Source organism: Perognathus longimembris, chromosome 14, assembly GCF_023159225.1.
Source record: "Perognathus longimembris pacificus isolate PPM17 chromosome 14, ASM2315922v1, whole genome shotgun sequence".
Taxonomy (NCBI): domain Eukaryota; kingdom Metazoa; phylum Chordata; class Mammalia; order Rodentia; family Heteromyidae; genus Perognathus; species Perognathus longimembris.
In genome coordinates this window covers 32483897-32509660 of record NC_063174.1, presented here as the reverse complement: position 1 = coordinate 32509660, position 25764 = coordinate 32483897, and the positions used below count along the sequence as shown (strand labels likewise).

At 40.1% G+C, this 25764-nt stretch overlaps 1 protein-coding gene across 4 annotated transcripts in view; it reads left to right on the top strand.

Moving 5' to 3' along the window:
• The window catches only part of Ppp2r5e (protein phosphatase 2 regulatory subunit B'epsilon), a 138854-nt gene that overhangs the window by 89872 nt on the left and 23218 nt on the right, over positions 1-25764 (top strand). For 3 of the 4 annotated variants that reach the window (XM_048362594.1, XM_048362595.1, XM_048362593.1), the window contains exons 4-5: positions 6480-6581; positions 12688-12780. In XM_048362594.1, coding sequence (XP_048218551.1) covers positions 6480-6581; positions 12688-12780 — 195 coding nt within the window. The remainder of the gene's footprint in view (positions 1-6479; positions 6582-12687; positions 12781-25764) is intronic. The other variant, XM_048362596.1, reaches the window with a different exon arrangement.

Below are 25764 nucleotides of genomic sequence, written 5' to 3'. Positions count from 1 at the left end.
TTGTAACAGTTATCCCCCTTGAATCGAGGTTCTTTCTTAATATTAGTGTCATTTTAGGGAATAGACCTGGCCAATAGAGGTACAAGTATCTACTGAAATTTGAACTTCAGATAATAAATAATACTGTCTCCAATACTGCATAGGGACAGACTTAAAAATATTTTTTAATCTGAAGTTTAGATTTAACTAGGTGTCCTGTATTTAATTTGGTACCCCTAGTTATTTCTATTTGTTTATATTCAGTACCAGACATTGAGAGACAAGAGGTCCTTAAGGGGCTCAGAATCTGAAAGAAGGGATGTAAGGAAGAGTAAGAGACATTCATTAATCATGCTGCTTCATAGCCAGGATTTGAATTCCTGGTTAATGCTGAGCAAGGTCAGGAGATAGTACATGAGTGCCTTTGACTGACTGGTACAGGAGGCACCAAACACCTAAGAGGAGACCATTTGAGCAGAGGGCTAAGGAAATGAGGGAGTAAGAGAGAGAGAAGGATAGGAGAGGAAGGAGAGAAGCCAGGTTCATCATGGTTTCCAAGAGCTGGACGAGATAATTAGGGAAAGGATGCAGAGAGCAAGTGTGTGCTAGACACTGCCACTCTGAAGGAGTTGATGCTCTGTGTTCCTCAGTTTCCTAGTCTGTAGGAAGGAAGTCTTTAAGGATGTGATTTCAAAAGCTCTACAGTTAAGCCCCTATTCCTGAGTTTTCTCCCTTCCAAGAGGTTCACCCAAAGTCCTCTTATCCCCTCAGCCTTGCTTTCTGTCCTTGGAGCAATTCCATTGGAGGTCAGGCCAGTGCCTTTATTTATCAGTTAATTTACTTTATTATTATAGAGGTGATGTACAGTGATTACAATTACATGAGTCAGGCAATGAGTACATTTCCTTTCATACATATTACGGGGTTTGAGGGAGGGGATTCCCCTTCCCTCCAAGAGTCCACCACTCAGAGAGTCTCAAGCAAAAAGATGGATTTATTGGGGAAGCAAAAAGCAAACTGACTGGCCAGGGATGCATGCAGCACAGCCTTGGGAGCTGATACTGTGACTCTCGCAGCCCTCAAGTTGGGGTTATAAAGGCAAGTACCATATGGTCAAGCCTGGCCACACACAGGTGGCCAATGAGGTTACAACACTTACAGAGAAACCACATAGTCATGTCAGGTCACACGCTGGTGGACAAGGGAGTTACAGTGTGCCTCATAGTAACTGTAATGCAGGTGGATATGCTTACTCATGGGGGGTGGGGGTAAGGCTGCTCATGCAAAACTATTGTTAACCTTGTATGTTCCACTACACAGGTGGTCAAGCAGTTGACACAATCTTATCACAGCGAGGGGACCTTCCCTGGATTCCTGGATTTTTTTAACAAGGAAGGAGGTGGTCACAGGAAATAACATTTTGGGCAACAAGTTAATAATTTCTCTAATTCCCAAGGGCGGGTGAGTTCTTAGTTAGTCTAAGATGGAGTCAGTCTGGTTCCCCTCAACAGTACAGTGAGTGTCCTCTGTTCCCTCACTCTCTCCCAGTCCCTTCCATCTCTACCCATGAGTTGTATAGTTCACTTCAATCATTGTCCAGTGAGCCTTACTGCTGCACTTCTTCACAGATTTTCCCTCCAGTTCTGTGCCCTCCCCCACCCTCCTGAAGATATACTTGTGAAATATGCCATATATAGGCAAAGAAGACAGAATTATCAACAACTTAAAAAAGAAATGTTTTATTTTCATATCTTGGGAGTGCTTTTATGCTTTTAATTTGAATCCACCATTCAGTGTTTATTATATTGTTTTTTGGGATGAAAATTAGACTTCCAAAAGATGTTCATATCTTAAAAATCTGTTTTCTTGGGGGCTGGGAATGTGGCTTAGAGGTAGAGTACTTGTCTAGCACATATGAAGCCCTGGGTTTGATTTCTCAGTACCACATTAATAGACTAAAAGCCGGAAGTGGCACTGTGGCTCAAGTGGTAGAGTACTAGTCTTGGGCAAAAGAAGCTCAGGGACAATGCCCAGGCCCTGAGTTCAAGCCTCAGGACTAGCAAAAACAAACAAAAAAACACACACAAACCCAGAAAACACCCCCCCATCTGTTTTCTTTGTGCTGATAACCAGTGTAGATTAAAGTGATATTACAGTGAAATGGTTGAAAAATCCTACTATACCTTCTACAGTTTTGATAATCTATTCCTGAATGAATAAAATTGAAAGCTTTGAGATAGAACCTTATATACTTTAGTATAGAGGTAGTTTTTGGCTTTGGAATACCTGATGCTTTTCCAGTTGCAAAAGATGCTAGGCTGGTGGTTACTTGTGGTCAAGTACATTTGCATAAGCATGTAGCTGCTATTACCTACTTAATAACCATTTAACCCTGTACTATAAATCAGAAGTAACTACCAGAGATAAAAGATGATTTAATGGAAGCAAATTTACAATTCAAGACAACGGTTTTAACCCTTTCTTTGAAAATGACGAAGCTAACCATTTTCCCATATTAGGCTTATATATAAACTGCTGCAGATAGGATTTAGAGACCATTCTCCTCACCCCCAATCGGTGCATGATCAGATTTTAAATTCATGATGTGGATCACAACTGCACAGTAAATGGTTCCATTTATTCAGTCCTTAAATCATGAGCTAAGCTCTAAGGCATATTGGAATGTTGAGATTTTTAACTCTTGACAGTGGTAAATATGAGTCCATTTTCATCCAGAAATGAAAGGGTTAACTCATGCTATCCAGCTCCAACTTTCCCTCCCTCCCCTCCTCTTCCCTCCTCTCCCTCCCTTCCCCTCCCTCCCTCCCTCCCCCTCCTGTCTTCCCTGTCTTCTCTTCTTCCCTTCTTCTTCCCTCTCCTCTCCCTTTCCCTCCCTGTCTTCCCTTCTTCCCTTCTCCTTCCCTCCCCTCTCCCTTTTTGCACTCAGGACTTTGGGCTTGATCTTCTTGCTTGCTTGCTAGTGCTCTACCACTGAGCCATACCACTAGTCCAGATTTTTGCTGGTTATTTTGGAGATTGAGTCTCACGGACTTTTCTGTCTGGGTTGGCTTTGAACTGTAGTCCTCCTGATCTCAGCTTCCCGAGTAGCCACAGGAGTGAGCCACCAACACTCAACTGCTGCTGCTCCTCTTCCTCCTCCTCCTCCTTTTTTAGTGGTACCAAGGAATCGAACCTAAGGCCTCATGCCTACTAGGCAAGCATTCTACCACCAAGCCTCATTTCCAGTCCCAACACACAGCTTCTAACTTAAACGTTTTTAAGGGTTTAGGACTTACTTGATGTGCTTCAAGAGGGACAACAGCAGCTATCGGCTTTATCATCCATGTATTTTTCACTTTATTACAGCTTCTAATTCCTTTTTAGTTGTCTATAGTGTTTAGTCACCTTCAATTGCCTTTCAGTGGAGGTCTTTATTAGGAACTTTCCTTAGTGCTTCCCTTTAGCCATAGTCTTTATAAGCTACACAGTACTCCATCAAGTTGACTTATGTCTCTGCTGCTGGACAGAAAGTTTATTTCCAGTTTTATACTTTTGGGAATGTTGTGAATGGCTGCTTTAAGTAACCTTTTCAGGCTTGTCCTAGATTACTTTCTTAGGGTAGATTCTCAAATATGTGATTGAGATTCATTTGTTCATGACATTTTAAGTGACTGTTTTATGCCCAATGAGCTCAGAGGCTTGGCCATTGAAACAGTACTTGATATATGCCTTGCCTTCCTTGCCACTGTGCCAGAGAACTCCTTAACCAATCTAGTTAGCTCTGGACACATGCTTCCTTACTTCTCATCTGCTGCGTTTTTAGAAGCAAGATGGAAAAGCTTAACAGGGAAGATGGTGTGAAAAAATAACATGTGTCTAGAACTGTCTGCTATTTTCTTCTTTATACAACTTGGCCTTTTTGGGTATATGATAGCTGAGAGATGAAACTCACCTGGTCAAAGTAGAGGATCTGGATTCATCTAAATCAGCCAGAGAACTTTAAGTTGAAGTTTGGTTAAAGTAAAATCACAATCCATAGCAGCTTTGTTTTTGTGAGTAATTGTTGAATGCTTTGCATGTATTAGGAACACAATTGTTGCATATTTCTGACTAGTTTCTGATGAGTGGGAAGAGATGTGTAGGTAAGCACTTGGTGGCTATAGCAAAAGGTGGGCACTGTAACGATTTGGAATGTGTCCCACAGTGCGGAGAAGTTTGCCTGTCCTACCCAGTTTGTTTACTCTAGACAGGCCATCTTTTTTGCTTTTTTTTCCCTTTCATGGTTTACTTTTAGATCTTCAGGAAGGAGGAGAAAAAAATGCCCACGAGTAAATATAGTGATTTCATTGGGATGCAAAGTTCAGTCAGTTTTTAAAATACATGTATTGTTTAGTGAAGATTCAGAATTGACAAAGGACCTTGCGGTTGTGGTGTGGCTGGGTGGGTAGAGACAAATTCTAGGTGGATGGTTATTGGAAAAGTCTCCGCTTTCTTCATAAACAGGAATTTTAATTGTCATTAGAAGAGACAAAAAGTCATAGAACTATGGGTACAAAAACATATTGTCATGTGATCTTTTTTCTTTCCCCCTGTCATTCAAGGTAAAAGGGCAGTAGAGCTGGTCACTCTCATCTTCTAAAAATCTAAGGGATCTTGAGAGCCAAGATTCTGTCTAACTCTTGGTACTAACTCAATATAGGCACTTCTGTCTCCCCATGTATACTGGCTGACCAAGCCCTTAATGCTGCTCCATGAGCATCTTAGTCTACCTGTGTGCAACATTGGCTGCCTGGCTTCTCTACTTCCTTCCTAAAATGCTCTTGTTTTTGAGTCTCTGACACCCCAGTCTCTTATTTTTTCCCTCTACCCTTTGCTCTTCTTGGCTCTTCTTCCTCTGTTCTAAATGTTGGGTGCCCAAGGGGTGCCCTTTGCTATTTTTCTGTTAACTCCTTCCCAAAGGGATCCATAACTTCTAAGGCATTAAGTATCCTCTGTATGCTCATGATCTTTCCAGTTTAGAAGTCTGGACTCATAAGTCGAATTGCCTATTGTTTTTGCTCTTTGAACACATCCTTAATTGAACCTCTGACTCTTCCCACTGAACAAAGCAAGTACAAAAAGAAACCAGTTTACTTTCCTAGTCATCTCCATCTTTCTTAAGTGGCCTTAAATGATGACTTACCCTTCATTCTTTGCTTTCCTTCACCCCAAACATCCAAGCCAGCAGCAAGTACTACTACCAGAATCACTGTGTATCTGCTTCTCTGTCTTCTTTCCCATTCTATGTATAGCTGTTGGGAGTGATTCTTTTTTGAAAACACAAAAATCATATGATGTCACATCCCTGTTTAATTTAAGATCCACTAATTACTTCCCGTTGTACTTAAAATAGGATCTCCTTCCATAGTTTACATACCAGGGCTCAATTTCCATAGTTGAGAAGTTGGGATATTGTGACTTTTCCCAGACTTTTAATTGCCATAAGTGTATGAATTTTTATCGATTACTGTTCACTGTGTTTTTCTCAATTCATAGAAAAATGTCTATATAATAAGTACTTTGTAAATACTTACAGGATGAATAAATACATGAAACTAGTATGAGCCCCAAAGTTTTTCTTTCAAAGTAGCATATTGCAATTCATTATTTAGTAGAAAGTCCAGCAGGATTCTGGGGCAGTGTTTTCTTCCTTTTTCCCTTTTTTCTTCTCTTTACGTACTCTCTGCTGCGCCCCGCCCCCCTTTTTTCTTTTCTTTCTTATTCCATGATATGTTTAGGCTATTTAAGAGAAGATAGGTGAGTAGGACAAGAAACAGCATGGAAATTACAAAGGAACCCTGAGAATATGGAGCATTTTCCTGTAGAAATCTGTGGTATATACAGAAATAGTAGATGTAGTAGTGAATCCTCCTTGCTTTATCTTGTCTCAATACTTAATCGCTTCATGGCAATCTTTGAACAACCAGCATTTAATTTGGATATCACTTAAGCAAAGAAATACCTAGTTTTAGAGGTATTAAACACACGTGCATCTTACCCTGGCCCTCATTACTATTCGTAAATCAACTGAGGTCAGATAAAGTATGATTTTTAAGTATGATAACATTCCCTGCTTCATATTTTGTGAATGCCTGAAATTTCACCATAAATACAGTCATAAACTGGCAAATTGTGAATAAGTGAGAAATGAAATACTTGAAGGCCACTAGCAGTTATTTATATCATACTTGGTTAATTGGATGCATGCTTACTTGACTGATCAAGTAACCAGGAGCAGGCCAGCAGGCTTTGATGGGAAATATAAAATCATGGGGACTTGTGGCAAGATGGCAAGTAAGGACAAGAGGTAGGAACGCGCACCATTCTATGCCTCCTGTTTTGTGTAGAGCTGGTTGTAGCCTCAGAGCCTCAGAAGGAGTTCCCCATGCTCCCACAGAAGACCCAGTGTACAACCACCCTGAAGGAACTTCCAGCTAACTCTGCTGTGTTTTTGTTTCTAGGTATCTTGCAATATATTCAGAACTCTCCCTCCTAGTGACAGCAATGAATTTGATCCTGAAGAAGATGAACCTACCCTCGAGGCATCATGGCCGCACCTACAGGTACATTGCATTACCCTTTCTGTTAGAGATCTGTTAGCTTGTTCATTGATTAGCTTGGGAATTCCTTGAAGAAAGTTTCTTTGCCAAGAATTCAGAGGACATTAGTGGAGAGCTAAAGCCTGCCTTTTGTGTTTTCTACTCTTCATAATTAGGATGCCAAAAGAATAGTAAGTTTCATTGCAAGGCTTTTATATGCCTCTCCCCTGTGTTACAGACTCAGCCAGCAGTCTAGCCCATTGGGGTTTAGAATAAGCACCAAACTATTTTCTCATTAATACCAGTTGGATGTGATTAGCTCACCGAGACAAATCTCATTTTTAGCAGTAGGTACCTTTGGTACTTTGCCTGTCTTTATGATGATGACAGTATGTTTCTTTAGTCTTATAAGGGCAAAATCAAACTTCAGTAGCTATTTCCTCTTAGTGTTGTAAGAAAAAAACCTGTGAGTGAAGTCCTGTTTGTTCTCTTCGTGGAGAAGGCTGTGCTGTCCAGTCCTAGACATGTAGCAGAAGGGGTGAGGCCTGTCATTTGCTTTCCAGTGCCAGGCCATCTGTGTTGTACTTACTTCTTATCCTTGGTCATTTTCCAGCTCCTTTCTCCACTGTCCTCTCTCAAGACCAAGATTTCTAAGGGGGAAGGAAAGAAGAGAAAGAGAGAGCACTCACAGACAGACTGTCCAGGCCCTGAGCTCAAGCCCCACGACAGGCCAAAAAATAAAGAAATAACTAAAATATAAACAAACCCCCAAAGCTGTCTTTCCCTGGAGTCAGCATGCTCTTAAAGGGTGAATCAGAAGTACTAGCGAAGAAGGGAGGACGGCTCAGGAGAAACATAACCTGTACATTTTCCCAGCCACCCCTGCACAGAAGCCACTGCACCTTTATAGAGCGTGCTTGTGGCTTCTTACTCATTGACATTTCAAAGAGCAGAGAACCATGTAGCAGGCTGATAAAGGTATAGACACACTCTTCGCAGTTTGTGTTTTCTCCACTTTCTTTTTCCCTTGACACAGAGTTACACCTTGGCCTGTCCTGCTTTGGTAGCTGCAGGTACACATATGCTATTTCTCCTGGTCATCTGAGAGTTCTCTAGGACTGCTTTCTCAGTTCTCCCTCAGTTATAAGATATCAATGCTAAGAGTGGGTGAATTCAATGAATTAAATAAAACACTAGGTGGTAGACTGTCTTAGATGCTCAATTATTTATTCATTCATTTATGTAGTCAGAGCTGAGGACTGGACTTAGGGCCTTGCACTTAAGTGCTCTTCCACCTCCGTTGTTTGTTTTTTTTTTTTATAAGCACACATTATCTGTAGTCTAAGGAATTTGTAAAACTATTTTGTGTCTTCATAGGTATAGTCCCCGATTGTGACAAAATCCAAAAAAGACTCTCGAGTGGCAAGCTTCTAGTCTATGTCTTATTCTTAATGCTTGGCACCAATCTGTTGATTTTCAGTTTAGTTTGAAAGAAAAATGCTATGAAATAAAAAAAAGAGAGAGAGACAGGGCTGAGAATGTGGTAGAATGGTAGAGTGCTTGCCTAGCATGCATGAAGCAAGAAGCTCAGGGGCAATGCCCAGGCCCTGAGTTCAAACCCTAAGACTGGCAAAAAAATAAAAAGCAGAGAGAGAGAGAGACAGAGACAGATAGGGGAGGGGGAGAGAGGGAGAAGGAGGGAGACAAAGAATCTCCTCAGAACATCTTGTGGTAGAAAAGGTCTAGGGAGGGTGTCTTTAAATCCTCAACTTATGTCTTTGTTTTCCATAGAAGAAATGGCTAGGAAACTCTCGCTATTTGTAAGAGCATTTTGGATACTCTAAATCATAATGATAATAACACATCAATTTCCCATAAAGCTTAACTCAGTATTTCATTTAACCCTTCTTATACCTAATGACTCTGAAAAAAAAGGGACCAAATTAATTTCTGAAGCTATTAACCAAAATTCTTCCTCTATAAAAATCTTGAGCAAGCTCTCATTGCCTTGGGAGTATTTGCTGTTATTCCTCTGAAGCCCTACAACCTGAGCCCCATGAAGAATGGTGCTGAGACCTTCACAGATGCAAAATGTGATTTCATTGTTGCTGGACTGTGCAAGCCTGTAATCCTTCTGGTTCCACCCATTCTTTAAGATTTGATCCCCAAACTGGGCATGGTTGGCCCACCCCTAACCCTAGTACTGGAAGCTGGGGCAAAAGGATCATAGTTCCTCTGGACTAAAGAGTCACACCCTAATGGAAAAACAAAGCAAAAACCAGCCAGCCCAAAAGACCTAAATCAGCATCCATTACAGTCAGATCAGAAGGTATACACTATTATCCTCATGTTGCTTTGTCTCAAGAAGTCTGTTTCCCTTGAATACTCGTCCTATACAAATGAAGCTTCCCTTTCCTTTTTCACTAGAGAGCACTCATTAAATACTTAAAATTTTTCTGTTCATGGTAGGTCATTTGTATCATATCATTTGTCACCAAATTCAATATTTTGCCTTTTGATTTTGGTGGGCTCAGCACTTTACCACTGAGCTACATCTCCAGCTCTTGATTTCTTGAGATTGTATGCCTGTCTTGTCCAGGCTGACCTTGAACTTGAGATCCTCCTGAGTGCTTCTATTATAGTTGTGTGTCACCATGCTATGCTAATATTTTATGGCTTAGTTAGTCTAACAATTATTATTCTTTCCAAAACAGAGCATGGTGTTAGGTCTCTTTTTCTTAACTCTTTAATTAGCCATGTACTTCCTTTTCTGGACTATTCTTTACAAAGAAGTCAAGTGTAAAATATCTGAGAAGAGTAGAGAGTGATAAAATTACATTGTGATGTGGTTATTGCACGTCTGACCAGGTTCTTGGGCTGGCTAATTGACTGCTCCTGCATGTTTTTGTTTAAACTTGTGGATCGTACAAAATTACTGATTATACAAGTAATGGATCTTTGGGAATATTTAAAAGACAAAATAATATTAAGTCTCTCCCTCCTCCCTTTTAAAAAATGTTAAGAAGTCTTCTGTGTGTATCTTTTATTTTCTCTGATCTGTGCCTAGTGTCTTTTGAACTAGCATCACATAGTTACCATGGTTATTGTTTATTTTTTGAAATTAGGCCTGTCTTTTATTTTGTAGGACTTTGCATACAATTAAGAAATTGCTTTTAGTGCATTATGCTTGAGACTTGAAGAGCCAGGAATGCAAAAGACTTTGCTCATGTTCCCTTGGAGAATTCACTTACATGACACAGAAAAGTAATTTTTTTCTCCCTTCCACCTCCAGTCTTTCCCTTTAAAAACTCAAGGGAGATTTTGATTCTAAGGTAATTATACCTCCTAAGTGTAGAGCACAGTTATGCTCATTGATAAAGGTGTCTGAAGTGCGTCCACCAAACCATTTTCAGCTGCAGCTGCTTTCAGGTTGTAGCTTTAAGGGGGGGAGAGCAGGTTGCCAGTCCTGCTGTCAAAGTTGGCCCAGAAAGACAGAATTTCTTCCTTTCATAGCAATCAAGAAGTCATTTGAATAAGGCTGGCATTCTGTTTGTAAAACTAGGAGGTGAAAGGTTAGTATTTCCTTTTTTTTTTTTTTTACAAAGAACAGTTGTATGAGGAGTTAGCATACATTCATTACTGTGGCCAGAAGAACAATACTAGATCTATGGAAAGATGTTTTCCTGAATTTAAAGGAGTTCAAAGAGGAAAATGGCTTTGTGTGGGGTGTTTCCTCCTTTCCTCTATTTTTCTTTTTCCTTGTTCCCTCCAATGATTCTCCTTCCTCAGCTTCCCAAGTAGCTCGAACTACAAGCACATACCACCCTGACAGACTACAAACAGTGTTATAAAGAATAAAATGCTAATATGAGTTACAAATTAATTGTTAGATTAGTCTAACAAGGTTGCAATAGGAAGTGTTTAAGTGACTGATTTTGGAGGGGCTGAGACGTGAGTTTTCAGCACTTGGTAAGGTTAAGTCATTTCTTTAATCATACTGTATTGTCATTTTCCCTTTTCCCTTTGCCCCTTGCCCTTTGCCCTTTGCCCTGTTTTGACTATTGGTTGTACTGTTGGTGCTGTTTATTGTAGAAGCAAAGGTGTTTGTTACCACAGTTGTGACACAGTTGTGTCAGGCTGTGATCATGGAGTCATTGTATTCCTTAGCACCCTGTACTTACAATTTTAAAAAGATAATTTTACTTGAGAACATCCTTGATCAGAAAAAAAAATACTAATTTTATTAAATTTTGACTCTTTTTAGATGAGGGTGGAAGGTGTGTATTGGGTCTTGTTCACTAGGTTGGTGTTCTACCACTTGAGCCACACCTCCAGTCATGTATTTTGTTGATTATTTTGTAGATAGGAATATGGTGGGTTCATTTTTTTGTCTCTTGTGCAAACATTTAAAAATATTCTCTATGATGAAATAGGAAGTATGCCTAAATTATGTGGAGCATATAGTGGGTGGTAGATGGTTACTGATTGTTTTAAATCACAGGATAATCTAGTTTGCGATTCTATAAAGCATAATTTTTATTTGATGGAACAAACTAAGTCCATTAAAACTTAGGTATTTGGCAAATACTTTGTCTAAAAAAATAAGGGAGGGAGTTGATAATAAATGTTATCACTGATAGAACATTCAAAGCACAATGTAACAATTCGAATTTTGTTTTAGGAATATATTTGTTTTATATCTATTACCTCAACTGTGATGTGTGTGTGTGTGTGCATGTGTGTGTGTGCACACGCGCGTGCATGCATGTATGCCAGTCTGGGTACTGTCCCTGAGATTTTGTGCTCAAGGCTAATGCTCTATTGAACCACAGCCATGCTTTTTTGGTGGTTAATTGGAGATAAGAGTCCCATGAAGTTTTCTGTCCTGGCTGGCTTTGAACTGTGTCCTCAGATCTCAGCCTCTTAAATAGCTAGGATTATGGGCATGAAAGAAGTTTTAAAGATATGATTTTTAAAGACATGTACTAGAATGTGTCATCATAGGCGAGCTCTGCATAAAATGGAAACAATATTTTCCACTTGGCAAATGAATTTTAGGAACATATGCATGGATAAAGTCCACTCCAAATGCAATAACAGATAATTGGATTTTGGTGGGTTTTAGTCTTATGAAACATAAAAATAACTGCAACTTTTAGATTGTGCATTGTACTGTTTTTTTTTTTTTTTAAATTCATGTCTCGAGCTCTTTAGTTATTTCTCAAGTAAGGTCTTATATTTATGACAGAGCTGGCCTGGACTTTCATTTTTATTTCTGCCTCTCCTGTAGCTGGGTGGCAGGTGTTTTCATCACACACCTAGCCATTGGTTGAAATGGATTCTCACTACTTTTTGGCAATGAATTTCAAAAATATTGAGTGTTTAGACTTGACTCTTTTTGTGTGCTAGTATTAAGGTTTGATTGCAGGGCCTCAAATTCTCCCTTAGCTTTTTCACCCAAGACTAGCACTCTACTATTTGAACCACACTTCCACTGCCAGGTTTTTGCTGGTTAGCTGGAGCTAACTGTCTCTGAGATTTGTCTGAACAATCTGGTTTTGAACTGCAATCCTCAGATCTCAGTCTCCTGAGTAGCTTGGATTACAGGCATGAGCTACTGCCTCAGGTAGACATTGTTTACTCATGAACTAACTGAAGAAGTACGTGAACCTGTAGTAGGTTCTGTGATGCACATTGTGTCATGATATAGAAATATTGAAAACTACTTAACTAAGCATATATGAGACTTGTTAAATTGATTGTGAATATTGTAAGTATTCATTATATGTTGTTTAAAATGTATTGTTTAAATGGCAAAGGTAGTTTGTGAAGCTCTGAGGATTCCATAGCAGGTGGGATGTTGGAGAAGGAGGAACACACATTAAACACCAACCCTGTTTGTCTTAGAATATTTAGTTTACAGGAGATTTTTGAGTTGTTTGACTGTATTTCTTGATTAATTTTAAAAGTAAAGACAAAACCATAACAGCTGTTGTGAAGTAAAAGTAAAGATTAGCATGGGTTGATACTAAAGTCAGATTTTCTAAGCCCTGTCAGTTCCAGTGTAAAAGAAGGCTTTTTCATAGTTTTTGAAAAAACTCTGAAATTAACTATAATCTGTTTGTTGCAGCTTGTATATGAATTTTTCATACGATTTTTGGAAAGCCAAGAATTCCAACCCAGCATTGCCAAAAAATACATAGATCAGAAATTTGTATTACAGGTAAGCACATTCTTGTAGTTGTGTTTATGTAATTTATTTGTAAGTTACACTGTCTCATTTTCTCTCCCATAATTGTTTTTTGGACTTGTTTTTTTTTTTAAGGTTTGATAGCAGTCATATTTTTTAATTAGTGAAAGGGTAAAAATGAAGTGTTTTATTTTAAGAAAATGACAGTTAATGCCACCCTATAAACAAATATATACACAAAAGTTAGTTTTTGTAATTGTCTATTAAAAACAATAAGTACCACTTAATGCCTGAATCTGAGCTTTTCTTTCTTCAAGTTTAATTGCAAAGAAATTTCATTAATAATCTTGCCTGTGTGAGGCTTTGTGTGGCTTAACATCTTTTCCTTGAATATGTTTCATTCAGAACCATTGTATAGATGTGTATTCTGAGTATGCAAGCTCACCTACAGAGCATAACTTTTAATAAGTAATCAAAATGTGAGTGCTGGGAAGTTGCTCAGCTTAGTACTTGTAAATTTCTCTGCAGGGATTAGTGCTGGTCTACAACTGAGACTTGTCAGGGAATGCGTTTTTTTCTGACTTTCTCCGTTGTGTCTCATAACCACATAAGACATCTCCAGTTAACCATGAGAAAACAGGGACCCCCCCACCCCCCAATATTTGAGATGTAGAACTTGCTCTGCGTTTTTATGGAATATAGTTTTTCCCAGTTGTGGGAAATTTTTGTGTCTGTCATCTGCCAAACTCTTAATTTTATGTCTTTCTGACATGTGTAACCTTCCTAAAATGCTATCAGACTTTATCTAAGTCATTGATTAAAACTATGAAACTAAGCAGGGTTAATAAAAGCCTATGATATGCTTTAGGAATTCCTGTGCTTCAGTGCAGATTTATTAGTAACCTTTGAATTCTATCCTTGAATAAGTTAGCACTTCTCTTTCATATATTATCATCCTTATGGTTCTTAGTTTTGTTGGGAGGAGAGCATGCAGAGTTTATCAGGTGCTATGATAGTTAGGACTTCACATTGTCAGTGTTCCCCTCAGCCATAAGCTGTGCATCTCTCTTGTGAGAAGAGAGTTTTTTCATGTCTGCTTCCTCTTCCCCACAGACCCCCATACTGCCACCTGGTTCTTGTGAGTTCTGTTTATAAGCTTGGTTCGCTCGATTCATGGCAACACTCCTGTTTCTTTTTGGCAAATCAAGATAAGATTTATCTTACCTTTTCATTAGGCAGATAGCTAATTTTCTGTAGATTGATAATCTCATAAAAAGTTTTGGTGCTGCCAACTGAAACTTACTTGGTTAGATATAATTTATTCGTAGCTATGAGATTTAAATTTACTTTCTATGTAAACTAGATGTAATTCTTTTTTTTTTTCCCCTAACTTTCATCCTTTGTCAGAAAATGGAAAGACAAAATAAGACTTGAGCTATTTTGTCTTGTAGTTACAAAGCTCTCTGGGTTTGCATACTGATTCCACTGTGTACATATACTTTAGGAGCTGGGAATATGAGCTATGAGCAAAAAAAAAAAAAAACAAAAACTGCATTCAAACACAGGCCTTCTGTCTCCTTGCATGGAACTTTTTTTTTTTTTTTTGGTTGGGGGGGGGGGGACAGTCCTGGTCCTGGCTTCTTTTTGCTCAAGGCTAGCACTCTGCCACTTTAGCCACAGTGCTACTTCTGGTCATTTTCTATGTATGTGGTGCTGGCTAGGGCTTCATGTATGTGAGGCAAGCACTCTTACCACTAGGCTATATCCCAAGCCCGCATGGAACTTTTAGCAAGTGTCTATGCTTGATTCCTAAGCCTGGGTTTGCTCACTCAGGCTATGTGGAACCATAGAATCAGTGAGAATAAACTCAACTCAAACTGACACCATTTAGTATAGTTGGTGGTGCCCAGATACAAAGACAGGATTCCTGCCTGCAGACTAAAATTAATGAGGAGTCCTGGGCTCGTGATCATTGACTACTTTGAGACGTTCTGTCTTTTGTTAAATAAGCTGCCTTGCTGTGTGGGGCATAGTAGAGGCTCATTAAACACTAATTGCTCTGGATACTCTTCATATTATCTGCCTGAATTGGTAACATATCTTTTTTTTTTTTTTTTTGCCAGTCCTGGGCCTTGAACTCAGGGCTTCTTTTTGCTCAAAGCTAGCACTCTGCCACTTGAGCCACAGTCTGGCCATTTTCTATATCTGTGGTGCTGGGGAATCGAACCCAGGGCTTCATGTATAATGAGGTAAACACTCTTGCCACTAGGCCATATTCCCAGCCCAGTAGCATATCTTGTTTTCTTGATGCCAGTATTAATTTAGAAATATTTTTCTTGGTGCTGAAGATTATTGCTTTTAAGGCCATATGCTGAACCTGTACTTTCCAATTAAGCTACATTTCCACCTTGAAATAAAATTTAGAATAATGGCATCAAGATGCATTATACTCATAAACTGACATGTTGAAATCCCTTTATAAAACTACTTGAGTTATAAAAACTGCTTAAAACAAACCAGGTTCTGCTTGCTCATGCCTATAAATCTAGCTACTCATGAGGCTGAGATCTAAGGATCTCAGTTTGAAACCAGCCTGGGCAGGACAGTCCATGAGACTCTTACCACTCAGAAAAAGCCACAAGTAGAACTGTGGCCGAAGTGGTAGAACACTAGCCTTGACCTAAAGAAACTCAGGGACAGTACCTAGGCCCTGATTTCAAGCCCCAGAACTGGCAATTAAAAAAAAAAAAGGCAAGGTTGAATTAATGTTGAAATATTCAGGTGAGAAGACTTGCTATCATCAAGATATGCATCTAGGGCTGAGAATGTGGCTTAGTGGTGGAGTGCTTGCCTAGCATGCATGAAGCCCTGGGTTTGATTCCTCAGCACCACATAAACAGAAAAAGCCAAGTGGCGCTGTGGCTCAAGTGGCAGAGTGCTAGCCTTGAGCAAAACCAAGCCAGGGACAGTGCTCAGGCCCTGAGTCCAAGGCCCAAGACTGGCCAAAAAAAAAAGAAAAAAAAAAAGATATCCATCTAATAGCCCAGATAATTTATATATCTAGTGCCTTCTAGTACAAGTTCCAGTAGTATTTTGTACTAGCCAGGTTGGGATTCCTCCACTTGAGCCCAGCTTTTTTTTGGGTGGGGGGAGGGCGCAGTCCTGGGGCTTGAACTCAGGGCTTGAGCATTGTTCCTGGCTTCTTTTTGCTCAAGGCTAACACTCTACCACTTGAGTCACATCGCCACTTCTGGCCTTTTCTGTTTATGTGGTGCTGAAGAATCGAACCCAGGGCTTCATTCATGCTAGGCAAACACTCTATCACTAGGTCATATTCCCAGCCCCTCCAGTAGTATTTTGTTTGAAAACTTTTAGAATTTGTGAAATAAATCTTTGAGAAAGATGACTAATAACACAGCACTTTACCTATTAGATAAAAAATAAAAACATTGGGTGCTGGTGGCTTATGCCTCTAGCCTTAGCTACTCAGGGAACTGAAATCTGAGGGTTATGGTTCAAAGCCGGCCTGGTCAGGGAAAGGCTGTGAGGCTCTTATTTCTACTTAACCACCAAAAACCCGTAAGTGGAGTTGTAGTAGAGTGCTAGTCTTGAGCATAAAAGCTCAGGAACAATGCCTGGGCCCTGAGTTTAAGCCCTATTACTGCCAAGAAAACCAAGCATCACTACCAACACACACACACACACACACACACACACACACACACACACACACACACACTTTAGCTCTCAGCAGTACAAGAAAAAATTGAGTAAAGTATACTATGGTGGCATTGAGACAGGAGATTGGAACCAATAGTTCCAGTCGAACTGGAACTTGAGTAGATTTTTCCAGGTATGCCATAGAACCTGTAAACACACAAGCCACACTAATAGGTGCACACAAACGTGTATTTCCTGATTTGCTATCATTGTTCCAAAGAGAAAAATCTCTTAAATTTTGACCCAGTTATTCTAGAAGATATAATCAATTGTGTACACAAAGCTAGACATGAAAAAGGTATTCTATGCATTGTTAATAATTATAGTAAATGTGGAAACAACTTAATTTCTCAGCTGGTTGAACCAACTGGACATTTTTGTGGTGGGCTACTCATCAGTTAGTAAAAGGAATGTGATCTGCTCAGTGAAACACCTGTACTGTACAGAATCCCATAGTTATTGAGCCTGTGGTTGTTATTTGGCCAAAAGGTGTTTGTGTTTTTGTCTTAGTGAGTTGATGCCACTATAGAGTACAGTAGGATTCTCCTTATTCATGAAGGATAAGCCCCCAAGACCTGGTGCCTGAAAGCCCTATAGACAAGCACTGCCAGTGCTTGTCTGCCAGGGGATTGTCACTGCAGTGACAATCCGTCTGATGACCTAACAGCTAAGAGACTAGGGGAGGGTATTGTACAGAGTGGGGATATGCTGGACAAAGAGTGACACACAGTATGGGCAGGATGAAGTGGGGGGGGGGGCGACAGGGTGGTGTTTCCTCCTGCTTCTCAGGGCGACATACAACTTCAAGCTTGGGAATTATTTCTGGAGCCCTGGGAGACTGAAAGACCTGTTAATGACTCTTATTAACAAGCCCCCATCTGACCAGACCATCCACGGTCGGAGCATCTCTGGCCAGCCCTGAATGTGCATGTGACTTGAGAGAGTTTGAACTGTACATGCCCTGTGTTCTTTGGCCCTTAATTCTCCCTGTTTAAAGCAAATGCATGGGGCTGGGGATATGGCCTAGTGGCAAGAGTGCTTGCCTCGTATACATGAGGCCCTGGGTTCGATTCCCCAGCACCACATATACAGAAAACAGCCAGAAGAGGCACTGTGGCTCAAGTGGCAGAGTGCTAGCCTTGAGCAAAAAGAAGCCAGGGACAGTGCTCAGGCACTGAGTCCAAGCCCCAGGACTGGCAAAAAAAAAAAAAAAAAAAAAAAGCAAATGCATGCTCCCCAAAGATGACTGAAGTTATGTCTTCCCGTGGCATCCCCATGTCAGGTAATGTTTTTCTGCTTTAAAAGAAAAAAAAATCTAGAAATTTTTATTTAATCTTTTGGGATTGTGGTTGATTGGGAGTAACTGAAAGCAGAATTTGGCTAAGGAGTCTATTGTACCTAAAACTAGGTAGTGTGTAAAGAATAAAATATTATTTCTCCTAGTTCTGGTGGCTGGGAAGTCCAGGGTCCAGGCATCAGCACCCAGTGAGGACCTTGGAATGTGTCCTTACATAGTAAGGTGGAAGGGTAGGAGAGAGTGAAGCCATTCCTGCAGTCCCATCCTTCCCTCAACCCCAGCGCCCCTCCTCCCCCATTTTTTCAAATTTATTTTTTATTTGGCTGGTCCTAGGGCTTGAACTCTGGGCCTGGGCACTGTCCCTGGCCCTCGTTGTGCTCAAGGCTAGCACTCCACCACTTGAGCTACAGTGCCACTCTTGGCCACTCCTGGCCACCCCTGGCCTTTTCTGGGTAGTTTATTGGAGATAAGAGTCTCACAGACTTTCCTGCCTGGGCTGGCTTCGAATTGCGATCTTCAGATCTCCCAGCCTCCAGAGTAGCTAGGATTATAGGCATGAGTCACTGGGGCCTGGCTGTAGTCCCTTTTCTATAGTGGCATTGATCCAGTTTATGGGGTTAGTACCTAAGCACTGGAAAGGTCCTACCTCCTAAAACCACTGCAGTGGGGATTAAGCTTCCAAAACTTGCATTGTAAAGGAAGGGCACATTAAAGCCTACTAGTGTAAGTGAAGAGTTTGGGAAGAGATATTGCAAGTTATTGTTAATTATTTGGAAGGGTGTGATTATATGTGATGATGCTTACTTTCTATTTTTGTCTGTCTATGCATATACTTTTAAAAATTTAAAATATTGATCATGTATGTCAAAATCAGTAAAAATTATACAGGTTTCAGTTGAAAGTATGTTATCATTTTGCTTTTAAATTTTTGTAGACCTCAGCTAATTCTGTGCATTTGCCTTCCTAAGACTTTTTGAGGGGGTTAAAGCACTATTCTTTTATCCCCAATATTCATTGTGTTCACTTCCTTTCAGCATTTGGATATGCCCTTTTAAAATCCAAACTTTGGACGAATGCTTCCTGTGTTGGCTCAAGTGCTTATTCAATACCTTGTGTTGTTTTTCCCCATCAGGAAGCAGTATAAATTGGTAGCTAATTGTAGATGCTGATTTGAGTTCAGGCTCTGCTCTTTTTCATTGTGTGACTTTGGGCAAGTTACATTAAGTACCCTATGCATTTGTTTTCTTATTGGAAAGTACGTGCAAGATATCCATAGTATAACGGGAAATTCATTGTAAGGTTGTAATGAGTGAATACTGTGCTCCTGATTGTGTTGGTCTGTCACTAAGTGTGTGCTGTTACTGGGGCTTGAACTCGCCTCATGTTCTCACTTGACTTTTTTGCTCAAGGCTGGTGGCACAGCCCCACTTCTTGGAGATGAGAGTCTCATAGACCTTGCTATCACCGCTGGCTTTGAATGGTCATCCTCAGATCTGAGTATTTAAGATGTAAGCCACCAGCATCCAGCTTTGTCACTGTCACTTTTATTAGGATAAGCTTGTGTTTTAAGAACCCCTTTAAGCTGTATTTTCTTCTAATAGCTTCAGTGTGTGAAATCATACAGTTTTAGTCTGTCATATCTTGCCAAGCATGTTAGGAATTACGTAAAATCTGAGTTTTAGTCTAAAACCATTCCCTTTGGGCTTAACCTGATTTTTTTTTTTTCCTCTTCAGGCTGTCAGGACCTCTTAGTTGTTACATGTGGTTTCTTTATTTCTGGATTCTTTTCAGCAGGGCTTTGTCCATCACTGTCCAACACTGACCAGTGTTGGAAATGAAAGTTTCATCAGTGCCTGGATTGTGTTTCGTACAAGGACAAGTGAAAGCCAAATCTTCACAGAGGACCAGTGGTGCTGAGTGAAGTAGTCTGAGATGAAAGGGAGCACTGGAAACTGCAGGTCCCCCCATTAGTCTGGCTGCTGGGGGCATGGCTGTCCAGTAGAAAACCTAGAGATCCAGATTGTAAATGGACCAGACAAAACAGCTTGTTTGTTGGTTTTTAGTCAGAGGATTTAGATTTTTTTTAAATGGGGTTATTCTTTGTTTTGTTTTGTATTCAGGAATATGACTGGCTTACTCAAATTTCATTGTGATTTTATTTTATTTTTTATTAAATCTCCATTTACATAACCTTTAGCATCTTTTATGTACTCATCTAAGTCTTTACACAGGAAAGCTGTCAGACATTTATTAAAGACTGTCATTTCATTGCATAGTGCACTGGTACCCATGGTAATGTTGATTTTAGAATTAGGTAACTTGGTAAAGTGCCATCTGCAGCTACAAATTGTATACTTGCCTCTGTTTGTGAACAAATCTTCCTGTTCTCCATAAAGATCATTTTATCTGTGTAAGGAATGTTGGGGACATGGTTTCTTCTTCCTGATTGGGAAACAAGTGAATAGCAAACCTTGATTGTTTCTTTGAGTGGGTTATTGTGGCCACAGTTGCACAGAATATTTCTGAAGATTGTTTTCAACCTTTCTGCAGATCTGAAAAACTTGTCAGTGGTTGCTAAGAGACATATAAGTCAAGTATCCCCAGAAACATATGTACTGCTGGAGATTGCTATTTAGTAATTTGTACTTCACATTTGCAGTTATATTTAGCTGAAAGGTATTGTAATTATCATACAAATTATGCAAATAATGCAGCTTGTCCTTAAAAATGACCTTTTATTATTGTGTTCTTAAAAACTCAAGCCAAGGGGCTGGGAAGGTGTCTCAGTGGTAGACTGCTCGCCTAGCATACATGAAGCCCTGGGTTCAATTCCTCAGAACCACATAAATAGAAAAAAAGCCAGAGTGGTGCTGTGGCTCAAGTGGTAGAGTGCTAGCTTTGAGCAAAACAGGCTCAGGGACAGTGCCCAGGCCCTGAGTTCAAGCCCCAGGACTGGCCAAAAAAAGAAAAGGAAAACAACAGCAACAACCCCCCCCCCCAAAAAAAAAAGAACAAACAACAAAAACAACTCAAGCCAAATTGGTTATAACACAAACCAAGCTGTTAAAAAAATTATAAGCTGTAGGTAGGAGCTGGTGGCTCACACCTGGAATCCTAGCTACTTAGGAGGCAGAGGTCTGAGGATTGCAGCTCAAAGCCAGCCTGGGCAGGAGAGTCTATCAAAATACTGGAGGTGGAGCTGTGGCTCAAGTGGTAGAACATTAGCCTTGAGCAAAGGAAGGTCAGGGACAGCATCCAGGCCTTGAGTTCAAACCCCAGGACCAGTATGCACATGCACGTGCAAAGTTATAAGGCCTCGAATCTCCATCCTATTACAAGGAGATTTTGCAAGCATGTTTCATGAATATGTCAAAATCTTTCTGTCTCCCTCCATCCCATCCGCAGCCTATAGCAATTAAAACTTGAGAGAATGTATTTCTACCTGGAATTTTATCAGATAGCTATTGTGGGTTAACAATAAATCTTCTCATCCTGTCTTGCTCAGCATTTAACTAAGAAACCTCTCAAAGGGCTTTGCTGCTGTAACTGCTGTGTCCAGAGCCAGCCTTGCCAGCCCTCAGCTTGGGTGGTTGTACTGACCCTCTGTCGCAAAGAGCCCTGTGCACCATGTGGTGTTCAGTGGTTCTGCCTTGAAATTCTTAACATTTTCTGAATGAAGACATTCACTACATTTACCTGAGTCCCACCAGTAGCCAGTCCCTGCCTGCTAATACATTTTTATGTAGTTACAACAGCTCTTTTTTTTTTTTTTTGAAATGCTGACCAAATTGATTGCCTTATTTTGAACTCCTAAGGTTTCCTTGAATTTGATAGAATACATAAAGGGGGGGAAATGGGCCTGTCTCGTTAGAATGCATAAAATTAGGAAGAAACTGTGAGCTAATAGAGTTGTTCAATTTTGTACCTTTGATTTTTTTTGCCAGTCCTGGGGCTTGTACTCAGGGCTTGAGCACTGTCCCTGGCTTCCTTTTGCTCAAAGCTACTACTCTACCACTCTACCACTTGAGCCACAGCACTACTTCCAGCCTTTTCTGTTTATGTGGTGCTAAAGAATTGAACCCAGGGCATGCTAGGCAAGCACTCTACTGCTAAGCCACATTCCCAGCCCCTGAAATTTTTGTAATTGCTTTCCATAAGGGTCTTCAAAACAGAGTTACTAGAAACTTAACCTTTTGATCCCTTAGCCCACTGGAGATTATGGCCCATTCAGTTGCCATAATCTCTTCATTTCCTATACTCGTTCTGGTCCTCTAAACATACTCTTTTAATTTTTATTTTTGCCAGTATTGGGACTTAAACTCAGGGCCTGGGCACTGTCCCTGAGCCTCTTTGTGCTCAATGCTAGTACTGTACCACTTGAGCCACAGAGCCACTTCAGGTTTTTCTGAGTAGTTTATTAGAGACAAAAGAGTCTCACAGACTTTCCTGCCAAGGCTGGCTTCCATCCTCAGATCTGTGATTCTCAGATCTCAGCCTCCTGAGTAGCTAGGGTTACAGCTGAACATGTTCTTTATTTACTGGAGTTGGGGTATTGTTGGTTCTGTGTGTGTGTGTGTGTGTGTGTGTGTGTGTGTGTGCGTGCGTGCATGTGCACGTGTGTTGAACCCAAGCTTTAAGAATTCTAGGTAAGTGCTCTGCAACCAGGATGATACTCAGTTTTGCAAACAAACCAAGAAAATGAGGAGATTTGATTTTCATTTTCTCTATCAGTTTGGGTGAAAAACATCAAGAATGCCAGTTTTTGTGATTATCTGCTTGAGGATTTGTGTTGTTCTTGAAAATCTTAACTTTGCACAGAGCAGGATTGGGCATTGACTTGTAGTTAGAGGGCAAGTGAGGTTTTATCTTGAAGTTTCAGTGTCTTTTGAAAAAAGTTTTAATTAGCAACGTACTATTTTAAAAATTAAAAATTTTTGTGTGGTTTTGATGAGGAAAGTAGCAGTCTACTGCCTCATCTTTTCCCCAGTCCCACATCCTCTTCACAGTATCTTCTAGATGTCTCTCTGTATTTATTTCCCTTATTTCTAAACAGTAGGCTTACATAGCTTTCTTAAAATTTCATTTTACTTTTTATACTCTTGCCTTCCTATTATTTTCTATATTTTTCCTCTCTATAACTAATATAGTTGCATCACAACATTTAAATCAAAATATACCATTTACATTAATATGACTACATATGTTGTTCATACTCATGCTTTAGAGAAAATTCTTGAATGTTTTCTTAAAATATTATGTCTTGGGGCTGGGAATATGGCCTAGTGGCAAGAGTGCTTGCCTCGTATACATGAAGCCCTGGGTTCGATTCCTCAGCACCACATATATAGAAAATGGCCAGAAGTGGCACTGTAGCTCAAGTGGCAGAGTGCTAGCTTTGAGCAAAAAGAAGCCAGGGACAGTGCTCAGGCCCTGACTTCAAGGCCCAGGACTGTCCCCCGCCCTCCCAAAAAATAAAAATATGACTTGAGTAGTTTCCTTGCTTTTCTGCATTTTGGACCCTCATTTATTCACTAATTGTCTGAGATTGCTCTTTAGAATATGGCCCACATATTAGTTATCACTCAGTCAATTTCTAAATTAATTAAAATAATTAAATCAGTTTTTTATTGTATTGGGGCTTGTATTGAATCTTGAATATGCTAGGTAAGGACTCTACTACTTAAGCTACTCCTTTATCTCTTTTTGCTCTATTTTGCAAATAGGGTTTTGTGCCTTTTGCTCAAGTAGTTTTCATAGTTATTCTGCTTCCACTTCCTTCATAGCTGGGCTTACAGGTGAATATAACCATACCCAACTTGTTTTTAAGATAGAGCCTTGCTGGGCTGGGAATGTGGTCTAGTGGTAGAGTGCTTGCCTAGCATGCATGAAGCCCTGGGCTCTCTTCCTCAGCACCACATATACAGGAAAAGCTGAAAGTGGTTCTGTGGCTCAAGTAACAGAGTGCTAGCCTTGAGCAAAAAGAAGCCAGGGACAGTGCTCAGGCCCTGAGTTCAAGCCCCAGGACTGGCCAAAGGGGGAAAAAAAAGCTAAGAGTCTTGCTAACTTCTTTTATCTGGGTTGGCCCTGTTCTACCCATCTTTACCCATCCGGTAGCCAGGATTACAGAAAAGTACCAACATGTTTAGTCTTCATTTTCCCCCTTAGATTCCATACATAAGGAGAAACAGTATTTGTGTTTCTGATTATGTTTTTGCTTATTATGATGATTAACATGATATTCTCCAGTTCCATTCATTTTTCTGCAAATGACATAATTTTCTTCCTTTCTCTCTCTCTTTCCCTTCCCCCTTCCCCCTTTTGCCAGTCCTGGGGTTTGAACATTGGGCTTGGGCTCTGTACCTGGACTTCTTTTGCTCAAGGCTAGCACTTTACCACTTGAACCAGAGTGCCACTTGCAGCTTTTTCTGAGTAGCATATGGAGATAAGAGTTTCATGGTCTTTCCTGCCTAGGATGGTTTCAAACCCCTAGTCTCAGATCTCAGCCTCATGAGTAGCTGGTATTACAGGCGTGAGTCCCAGTGCTTGGCTCAATAATTTTCATTCTTTATTCCTGAATAGTACTCCACAATATACATATACATATACTATATATATATTTTTTTTAATAATCAGTTGATGGGTCAGCTTAGCTAATTCAACAGCTTGTGATTGGTAGAGCCAATAACATGGTGTACAGTTAGTATATGCTGACATTGTTTCTTTTGGGTAGAAGTTCTAATTTTAGTGGTTGCACTAATATATGTTCCCACGAAGTGTGCATAACAATATTGCTGGTCCATCTTCATCCTCACTAGCATTTGTTGTTGGTGGTCATGACTGGAGTAAAATGGAATTCCAACCTTGATTAGCATTTCCTTTTTCTTTTTTTGTGCCAGTCCTGGGGCTTGAACTCAGGGTCTGGGTGCTCTCCTTGAGCTTTTTTGCTTAAAGTTATTGTTCTACTACTTGAGCCTCAGCTCTACTTCTGGCTTTTTGGTGATTAACTGGAGGTGAGTATCTCATGTTTTTTCTGGGCTGGCTTCAAACCTTGATTCTCAGATCTCAGCCTCCAGAGTAGCAAGTATTATAGGCGTAAGCTATTGACATCTGGCTGCATTTCCTTTATGGCTAAGGATGTTGGACATTTTTAACGTATTTATCAGCCATTTGTACTTTGAGAATTGTCTGTTTGTTTTCCCATTTGTTGATTGTATTACTCTCTTGGTATTTAATTTTTAGAGCTCTACATATTCTAGATAGTAATCTTGTGTTCCATGAATAGCTGCAAAAGTTGTCTTCCATTTTGTGTGTTATCTCTTGATTCTGGAATTTATTTTGCTGTGCAAAAGCTTTAAAATTTTTTATTGTTATTGTAAAGGTGATGTATAGAGAGGTTATAATTATGTGAGTCAGGTGAAGAGGACATTTCTTCTTTCATACTGTCATCCCTTCTGTCTCTCTTCTGTCTCTCTCAGTTTTTCCCATCTGCAAGTTGGATAGTTCATTTTTAACATAGTGTCTTGTGAGTGCCACTGCTGCATTTGTTTACCCTTTGTCTCTCCATTTCTGTGCTTTCCTCCCGCTTCCAAAGACAGATAAGCAACACAAAAGAAAACAGGAACAACAACAAAGAAAAAACCTTGTTTCCATTTCCTGGAGTATATTTCAATAAATATTATTTTATTGTTTGTTTGTTTGCCAGTCCTGGGCTTGGACTCAGGGCCTGAGCACTGTCCCTGGCTTCTTTTTGCTCAAGGCTAGCACTCTCCCACTTGAGCCACAGTGCCACTTGTGGCCATTTTCTATATATGTGGTGCTAGAGAATCGAACCTAGGGCTTCATGTATATGAGGCAAGCATTCTTGCCACTAGGCCATGTTCCCAGCCTTCAATAAATATTATTTTACATGATCAGAGGCACATAGGCATTGCGCCTTTGTGTTCCTCTCCTGAGAATATCCTCCTTTGGTCCCACTGTGTGTGAATGCCTAGAGTCCTGTA